The following is a 10,003-nucleotide window of genomic DNA, read 5'->3' on the forward strand; positions in this document are numbered from 1 at the left end:
CTTGAGGCGGAAGGTTCCCCACCCCTGACCTAGTGTATGCCACGCATGGTACACATGATGACAAAAACAACAGAGCCCCTGCCTGCAAGGTAGACTATCATGCCCCGCACATAAGCAAAGATAACACTGGCTTGATGTGATCCGCTCTCTGAGGAGGACATGTGAGCCACAGAGTAGCAGGTGTCCCCAGAAGGTTCTGCTGATACCTTCTCTATTTCCTCAATAGTCAGTTAATACTCAGTGACTCCCTGAGGGCAGTGTGGTAGAGCAGAGAAAGCACTACACTCTGATTCACAAAGAAGTTGTTTTCAGTCCTGACTTTCACCATACATGTGATTTAGAAAAGTTCTCTGGTCTCAGTTTTTCAGGGGATCCATGAACTTGGATAGGGGAAAAAAAGTTTTTATTTTCACTAACCTCTGCCTGAAACCTAGCATTTCCTTCAATTATGAAATTAAAAAAAAAAAAAGAAAGATTAGGTTTATGACACAAAAAAGGTTAGGAGTCCCTGGACTAAATGATTCTTAAGGTTAATTTTCTATGATCTGCTGATGAACAGGGATTTTCATTTCTTCCTCTGCTGGTGGGTTTTTGAAGAACAGCTCAACAGTGTCGTGAAGAGCTCACTAAAAACGAGGGCCAGCTTCCCTCTGATCAGCTGCAGCCATTCACCTCCACATGTTTTTAAAGTGGGGAGAAAACAGGGATTCTAATGAGTCCTAAAAGAGGGAGACAAAACCAGGTAATAAGAGTGTCCAAAGTGGGAACAGAAGGTGGCCACAAAAATGGCAACTTCTGACTTGGACCATTATCTACAGTTCTACTTCCTACCTCTCATGAAATGGAAAATATTAGTCTGAAAAGGATCCAGAGAAGAGGAACAGAAAATTATCATGGAGAGCAAGTGCAAGAGAAAAAAATTAGGTCTCTTCTGTCTAGAAAAAAGAATACTTAAGAAGGAATATATGATCAAAATTTGTTGTGGTAGGTAGTATAAATGTTTAAAAACCATCTTACAAGAGGCAGCTAGGTGGTGCAGCGGATAGAGCACTGGCCCTGGAGTCAGGAGAACCTGAGTTCAGATCCAGCCTCAGACTCCTGACATTTACGAGCTGTGTGACCTGTGCAAGTCACTTACCCCTGACTGCCTCACCGCCCCCCCCAAAAACAAACAAACAAAACACCATCTTACAAATGAGAAAACCTAGTCTCAAAGATGTTAAATAACTTGCCTATAAATGTCATAGTCAGGACTCAAAGTCATGTCTTCCAGGAGCCAGAGAAACTGGGTTCAAATTTGATAAAAATTTGTGACATCGTAGGATGAACAAAGATGCCTTTACAAAATGGCATATGGGCTAGATGGAAAGACTAGTCAAATCTGAAACTGATTGAGGGGATGATGGCATAGATCTAACATGAGGGGCAATTTAACAACACTAGAAGTGGGGCTCCAGTGGGCACAAAAGAATATTTTTACTAAAAATAACAATAGGTACTCCAGGCTGAAATATGTAAATATAAAAATAAGGGTATAGATTCATTTCCTTGGTGCCTCTGTCAGCGCTGATAGAACCCAAGGTGGTATGCAGGAAGCAGATGGACCACTAGCTGGGCCAGGCTGGAGCTGGCTCATTCTACTCACTCTTCTTAAACCTAAGGGTGCTAAGGTGGTTCTCTATCTGCTCGTGGAGCTGAGTCAGGCAGAGGCTGGATGGGTCACCAAGGATCTTGATGCCTCTCTACTGAAGGCAACACCACCCCAACATCTATCTACCTATCTGTGCACCTGGTCCACAGGGCACTCACCACAGCCGTGGAGGTGAAGAGAGAAGAATCATGGAGGGAAACAAATGCAGGAGAGAGTCTTAAAACAGCAAGTCCTCCTTCCTCTCTTACACACCTGCCTCTTCCTAGTCCACCACCCTCAAACCACCCTTCCCCAGATTAAAAGTAGCCTAGGGAGTTTGGGTATAATTAGGAGTATGGGAGGGATGGTGAAAGACCATCCCACACAATCAACTTATGACACACAAAAGAAAGTATGGAGAATGCCCCCCCACCAAAAAAAGGCACTAGAGAAGCCAGTTCTGAACAATTCAAAAACACAAAAGCTATCTCTTCCCTCCTCTAAACCCTCCCCCCAAAGGGGAAAATGTGTCTTTTTCGACATCCAAATCAAGAGAAAAGGGGCTAAGGATGCTTTCTGCTACCATCCTGTTCACTCCCCTCTGCTGTCTAAACTAGGACATCCTCCACCTCCCACCTCCCACCTCCCACCTCCCAGGCTGAGCAGCACAGATCCTGAACAACCACATTAAGGCTAATTTCCTAGCTCCACAGGCAGTCTACCTCTCTACTGTCACAGCCTGCTCCCCAGAGGACACCGAGAGCACAAACTCAAAGCCACTGCTGTCAGGCAGTCCCTGCTCTCCACCCTAGCTTTACTTTCATAGCCTTAGACGTTAACAGCCAGCTGACTGACTGTCTACCTCCACAGCCTAAAAGGAGGTCCCACTGCCACCCCCAGTACCACCTCAAGCTTGGAGACCAAAACTGTCACCTCTAGTTCTACCTTCAACATCAGATGTAGCCAATAGGCTATAGGGAAGCCAACGTTTTCATCCCTCTCCCTTATTGACAAGGTAAAGGCCCCACAATTCAATTTCTTACCCAGAACACCTTTTTGAGGCCCACCCCTGCTGCCAATGTCACCCCTGAACAGAGATAATAAGAAAAATCAAAGACAAATTCTAGTACAATGTAGAAATTCTATCACATGAGAGAACTAGACGATAAAACTTCTTTGGAATTAAACTGTATAATAAATACATTAAAGGAAGACTCTAATGGGGGGGAGAAGAACAGAAACAGACAAAGGCACAACTTATAAAAATGCGCAGTAACACTGAAGAAATGGCAGCAGCAAACAGTGGAATAAAGTCATATGAAGGACAATTAGTAGGGAAAATAAAATTGAATTATCTCTAAATACAAGAACTCAAATGACAACCAATGCATGTGCAGAACAAAGTAATAAAGGCGACAAGTAGAATTGTGAACTTTAGATCAGAATTCCTGAAGACATCAGAAAAGAAAAGAAAAAAAAGAAAGAAAGTCACTAGGTACTGTGCTTGAGGATGTGGAGAAGTTTCCAGAATAGAAAAGAAAAGGTGATACTTCGCAAGAAGAGTGAAGACACTAGACTTCAGCATGAAAAAATCCTAATTACAAATCTCCAAAGCATGTAATTGTTAAGTTTCAGAATTACAAAGATCTCTGAATGTCAAGGGAAAAAAAGGTAAAAATGCCAATTCGACTATCATCTAACTTTTCAAAAATAAGGAGACAATTAACGAAGCTGGACAAGACTACAGGAAAGCTTTAAAAGCACAGAATTAGATGTTAAAGTATAGAATACAGATGTTATAATTATGAGTAATTAACATCTGAAAGTAAAATACTTATCAGCGTTACAGGAATTTCAAACTGAATTAACAGAAACAATAATATACTTTAGATGTTATTACACAGTTAATATTTTTTCAAAAAGCTTTTGCAACCATAAGAGAAACATTTAGGTTGGAGTTTGAATGAAAAAAAAAAAAAAGCATAATAAGACTAGCACAAAAAGGAAGAGGGCTAAAATATATACACAGTTATTACTAAAGACATTTAAAACAGTAAGAAACCACAAAAAATGAAGAGAAAGGTGAATTGACACTCCTAAAAGCTATCTATAACAAAAAGAGGCCAAGCCTTAGGGAATGCTAAGAATTCGTTTCCATAATTTAAATTAGAAAATTTAATTTGGTTCACTAATTGGTTTTTAACAGTAGAAATAGTTATGGAAAATTAAAATAGATTTTACTCCCGCTAGACACATCAAGAACAATAAGAAGATGGGAGGGGAGGGTTGGAAAGGTGAGAAGACAAATCAAATTTAACATATATAACAATAAATGTCAATCTCTTTTAATGGGGATTAAAACCCAAGAGTGGACCAAGAGACAAAATCTTTAAGTGTTTTGTTTACAGGTAACATGTATGATGCAAAAAGATACATATAGATCAAAACTAAGAAGTGGTCTAATTACATCATGCAACTGCAAGCTCAAAAAAAGCAAATGTGGCAATAATGACAATGTCAGACAAAGTTGAATGCAAACTAAAAAATTTAACCATGGGCATTATGACAATTAAAGGAATAATGAATAAGTTACTTAATTTTACATTTTTATACAACAAACATTCAGCAATTACACTTATTAAAAGGAGAATGGTCTCATAAGAAAAAATAAAATCATGATAGTAAGGGACTTCAATATTTCATTATCAGACTATTTAAGAAAAGAAAAAGAAATCGCAAACTTGTTATTGAATGAGCTGAAAATAAGAGATAAAGAAAAATTAAGTGATTGAAATAAAGGATTCTTGTATGTTCTTTTCAAGTACATATAAAACTCTCAGAAAAATTGATCCTTGGCTTGGTTTTAAAAAGCTATGTTTGGCAAATCCAAAAAAGCAGCAATCTTGTATGTTGTATTTTCAAGATGACAATGCAATAAAATTAAATAATAGCATGACTAAAAGCTACACAGTAACAATGAAAATTAATCTACTAAACTATAGGTCTGACAAAAATCACAAAAATGATAAGAGAATGTTTATAAAACAATGATAGCACTCATACTACATAACAAAATCTAGAGTGTACAGGCAAAATAGTTTTTAGAAGCAAATTTATAGTACTTAGTGCCAACCTTAATAAGAAAGGAGAAAGACAAAAATCTACAATAAAAGACATTAGAAAAGGAAGAAATAGTCCAAAGAGACAATGAAAAGAGCAGAAATAAATAGAACATGAGAGAACAATTTAATTAATAAATAGCACTAAGCTGGTTTTTTTTAAAAAGGCTAATAAAAATGGATAAGCCATTAACACACACAAAAAAGGAGAGAGAAAAACACAAATCAACAAAATTACAAAGGAAAAAGAAAAGACCACAATAAGCACACAAAAAAATTAAGAATATCATTAGGGAATACTGTGCAAAAATATTCTAACAAATTAGAGAATCCAAGCGAAGTGGTTGATTACACACTAAAATATAAATTACCCAAATCGACAAAATGGGAAATTAATAACTTAAATAAACCAATTTCATAGGAAGATATAATAAAAGTAACCTTAATAAAATACCCTGCTATGGTATACTGGAAAAAACTCTCAGCTCGGATTCAAGGCAGACCTCGATCTGAGTGCCTCAGACACTGAGTAACTTCATAAACCAAGCAAGTTCTTAAACTTCTCTGAGCCTCAGTTCCCTCATCTGAAAAATGTTAATAAGTGTGGAGTAGTAGACTTGCTGTAAAACCTGAACGCACCACATGAACGTCAGCCCTTATGACAATCATTACAATGATAAACAGATAACTTATAAAAGAGGAACTAGAGAAATCACTTTGGAAAATGCTTGACTTCCACTAAAAGTCATAATAGGCTTCACTGGTATCCTGTGCAGATATATCATAAACTTATATGTTTAAAAGATCAAAAAAGAGAAGTAGGAAAAGGGGAATGATTCAACAGGAGACACACCTTGATGTCGTTGTCGATGCCACCAGAGATAATCTGATCACTGGTGTCATTGAAGGTCACAGTCAATACCTGGTATGTATTCTGAAATGTCTGGACAGCTGCTTTCTTCCGGATATCCCAAAGCTGAAATGATAGCATCCAGATGTTCAATTAACAATGCAACTTACTCCCACTGCAAAATCTTTCCAGTTTAAGGGCTCAAGTGTAATTATAGCACGAAGTAATTAAAGCAATGGCTGCTCATAGACCCTGAACTCCCCAGTGCTCCTGCGGATTCACGTCAAATGCAACAAGTATTTATTAAGCACTTACAGCATACCAGGTACCCTGCTAGGCACTGAACATATGACAAAAATGAAACAATTCCTGCCCTCAAGAAGCTTACCTTCAGGGCAGCTAAGTGGCACAGTGGATAGAGCACCGGCCCTGAAGTCAGGAGGACCTGAGTTCAAATCCAGCCTCAGACCAAACACTTGACACTTACTAGCTGTGTGACCCTGGGCAAGTCACTTAACCCCAATTGGCTAAATAAAAAAAACAAAGAAAAAAAAGAAAAAAAAGAAGCTTACTTTCGATTGGGGGAGCCAACATATACACAACACACATTCTCTCTCTGTCTCTGTCTCTCCCCCCCTCCAAGGTAGCAGAGAGGCAGTATGGCATAGGGGATTGAGAGCTGGCCTTGAAGTCAGGAAAGCCCAGGGGTTCAACCTGCCTCTGATGTATTCTGGCTGTGTGACCTGGACACATCCCTTCATCTCTCACGAAGGTGCCAACTTGTACTGTTGGAAGATGTTCCCCCCAGAAGACCCCTACATCAATGAAAACAAAGCCCTATTCTAGATACACAAGGTATCTGGGAAGGATGGGAGTTGTGAAAGAACTGCTGGAAAAACTGTAAAGCAGTCTGGCAGCAATTAGACTTAGAGCAACATCCAACACCATACTCCACAAAAAATTTGAAATGGGTAAGTGATTTGAATATTACAGATCATGCTTACAAAAACTCAGAATAAAAGGAGACCATTTGCATTTCACAGCTAAGAGTATGGAGATAAATTCTTACCAAACAAGGTAAAAGCTATTACAAAAGATAAAACAATTTCTATTATATGAAATTTATTTTATTTGTGTGAATGCTTTTGTACCCCAAAATTAAACTACCTAGGAATAAGAGAAGACTAATGTTCTAATGGGGAAAAAAAAAAATCTTTGTATCAAACAGCTCAGTTAAGGATTCAGAATTCAAGATATATAGGCAATTAAATATATAAATGGTTTTATATATTTGGAGATATGCACTGTAATGCCCATGCCCCACCTGACACAGAAGTCATGGTGAGGAGACTGAAAAAGTAAAGATCACAATCATAACCAGCAGATGAGTCCTACAGATGCCAGTGACAGAATTTCACAAGGCCTTGACTGAGGGCTATTCTAGAGTCCTGAGTCTTGAACAGGAGGCAGATTTCCTAATGATTTTAATTTAATTTTTTTTATTTTGAACTTCAAACACAAAATTTTATATATCAAAACATAAAAAGAGAATTGTAAATGAATCCATGAATCTATTTCATACTACCTGTCTTTTAAAAGCAAATTATAAATTCCATACATTTTCAAAACTGTCCTGATTGTGCTTGGAGTATCAAAAAAATATTTCAATGGAATTCTTTTGAGCATCGCTATTGCTAACTCCCCACCCCTACCCCTATCCCACATTACTTAAAAAGGGGGAAAAAAAATCCCAAATCTTGTAACAAATTAGCATAGTCAAACACAACAAACTGACACAGTAACAATGTCCAAAAATGTAAGTCGATGCCTCTTTGTCAGGAAGTGGGTAACATGTTTCATCATGTTTTCTGGACACATGGAAAAGTCATTGCCCTAACCAGGGTTTTTAAATTTTTCTAAGCTCTTTTCTTTACAATGTTTTTGTGCTTTTATAAATTGTTCTCTAGGTTCTGCTCATTGTATTAATTCTTACTGCTTGGGATTCTATTAAAGTATATCTCTTGTCCTTTCTTTCAGACTGTTAATATTCCATTGCACTTCTATGCCACAATTTGTTCAGCCATTTCTCCAACTGTTTAAAAGGCAATCTCAGGCACCTCCTCAGTTGGGTTCTAGTCATGCCTCCCCACCCTGCCCACTCCTCTTAATTGATTCCCCTTTCAAGATCAGGACGTTTGTTTTGCTCCCTTTTAAACCTTTCTCTCCCTACCATCCCCAATGTCTTCCTAATGGTTTCAAGGTATTTCTACATCAAATTCTGTGTGTGTATACATGTGCGCCCAACTTTCCTTTGTCCGTTTCTGCATCTGATGCCTATTCTTCCCACCCCTTCTTTATGTTTACATGGTCTTCTTCTCATGTACTCCAATGATGAAAAATTGAGAAACAGTAAGTTCTACTTGCTTCTTCCTTCTTTTACCTTCCGTTCTATTTCCTTCTTCAAGTCCTCACTAGAAGTTGCAGAACAGGTGTCAATCTGCATTGGTAGAGGACATTCCTCACCAGGAGTTCCCCTACACCAATAAAATCAGAGGTCTGAACCAAAAAAAAAGTTCTCAGAATGAATTTACTCTAAGAGGACACATGCCCATACATGTAAACAAAATTCAAAAGAAAGGGAAACAGAGACATAATGAAATAGTAATTTTATATTGGACTCCTTTAGGAAGATAACGCTCAGGAAGAGAGGGAAATCAGAGAAACGATCCAGAAGCAGAGTCAGGATTTACTGATCTTGACTTCCCAAGAACAACAATGGACATGATAAAATTCAGAACAGGGGAGATCTGGACAAGTAACTTTGGAGCAGAGATCTTCTAGGACTCACCTCTGAGGTCTAACTCTGAAAAGGGAAGCACCAATGACGATGTGGGGCCTAACTATGGCTCACCCATGCCAGCAGAAAAGAAAATCCTCTGGGACAGGATTAGCATACAACACAGCTAACTACTGATCTGAGGTCTGCAGAGAATCACACATCTAGCTTCCTTGAAACCACATATGCAACAATCACACAATACAAAGTTTTCAGAAGGGACGGTGAAGATTCTACCCAGAAAGCCACATTCCTCCCCCTCCATATGCTTCTTGGAGACCTCATCAGCGTATGCTGAATTCTCTACCACATTCTCTGTCTATATCTCTATACCTGGTGTACATTGTGCTTAGGAAATATTTTGGTTTTAAAGACTTGAATGGAGGAGGCAAGAAGAGACCCACGTGCTTCTGTCTTACAGTTTAGAAATGGAAAGCATAGGTAACATGGGCAACTCCAGGGAACATATGGCAAGATTGGTTGCTGTAGCCTAGCTTTCTTTGTGCAAGAACATGGGAGTCAGGAATGGTAGTGGAGAGAAGACAGGAGGGCTAAGCAAAAGACAGCCAGGTACAAGGCTCCATGAGCAAGAATCAGTGAAATTTCATAGGTGAGGATAAAGAGTTTATTAATCAATTGAGATTAATGTAAATGATAATGTTAAATGTAAAAGTTATTGCTCAGCATGTAGGACTATACGTGTGACTGATTACTCCTTGGAACTGGATCAAACCTACTGACTAATCAAACTAGTGGGACAAGTAAAAGTATAAAATCAGATGAACAAAATGAGCTGTCCAGCCAAATAATCTCATTTTATCCATACACTTTAAAGAAAGCCAGTGAATCTTCCGCCGGCCACTGGAGTACATGAATTATGCACAAGAGGCAATCTCATTCCACCCATCAGATACTCAATCCTCGACACTGCAAATGAACTTCTCTTTTTACTCTTTTACTCCTGTTACTGCCTTGCCCTTCAAGATGCTTCCTGATTAGATGGAGAGAACCCTGATTGATGGTTCCAAAAGTTAGGGATGCAGGGAGTCAGAGGAAAGAGGAAAAACAGATGGCCATCCTCCAAGTCCTTTCTCCGAGTCTAAATTTCCTCAAAAAGAAAACATGTGAGACAGACTAGGTGATTGTGAAGAGCCCTTCCCGTTCTAGAACATTTTTTTTTTAAGTGAGGCAATAGGGGTTAAATGACTTCCAGTTCAAAAAGTACTGTTTCTGCATCTCCAAACTGTACTTCTCATCCGAGTTCTAGGCCTCTATTTCCACCCACAGGGCAAACTTTACACACAGGAAGAGTGGGCAGTTCACTAAACAGTGGCATTGGGGTGAGGAAATGTCCCTTACTCAAAATAAATTGTTTCTTAGGCATCCCTGGATTTGTAAAGATTACTAATGTCCTTCCAGACTTTCCTGGGGGGGGGGGGGAAGAGACAAAAAATAAACAAAGTAAGTCTCCCTAATCCCTGCCAATTTTCCCTAGGGGATTCTTTTTTTCCCCCCACTTTTTTTTTATTAATTTATTTTGATTTATCAATAATCACTTCCATATGCTT

General features: G+C 38.6%; 1 protein-coding gene across 1 annotated transcript in view; it reads right to left on the reverse strand.

Moving 5' to 3' along the window:
• The window catches only part of SNRNP40 (small nuclear ribonucleoprotein U5 subunit 40), a 44,035-nt gene that overhangs the window by 15,402 nt on the left and 18,630 nt on the right, over nt 1-10,003 (reverse strand). The window contains exon 5 of the mRNA XM_027864695.1: nt 5,603-5,725. Within this exon, the coding sequence (XP_027720496.1) occupies nt 5,603-5,725 (123 nt within the window). The remainder of the gene's footprint in view (nt 1-5,602; nt 5,726-10,003) is intronic.

This window comes from Vombatus ursinus, unplaced genomic scaffold, assembly GCF_900497805.2.
Source record: "Vombatus ursinus unplaced genomic scaffold, bare-nosed wombat genome assembly UNPS02014775.1, whole genome shotgun sequence".
Taxonomy (NCBI): domain Eukaryota; kingdom Metazoa; phylum Chordata; class Mammalia; order Diprotodontia; family Vombatidae; genus Vombatus; species Vombatus ursinus.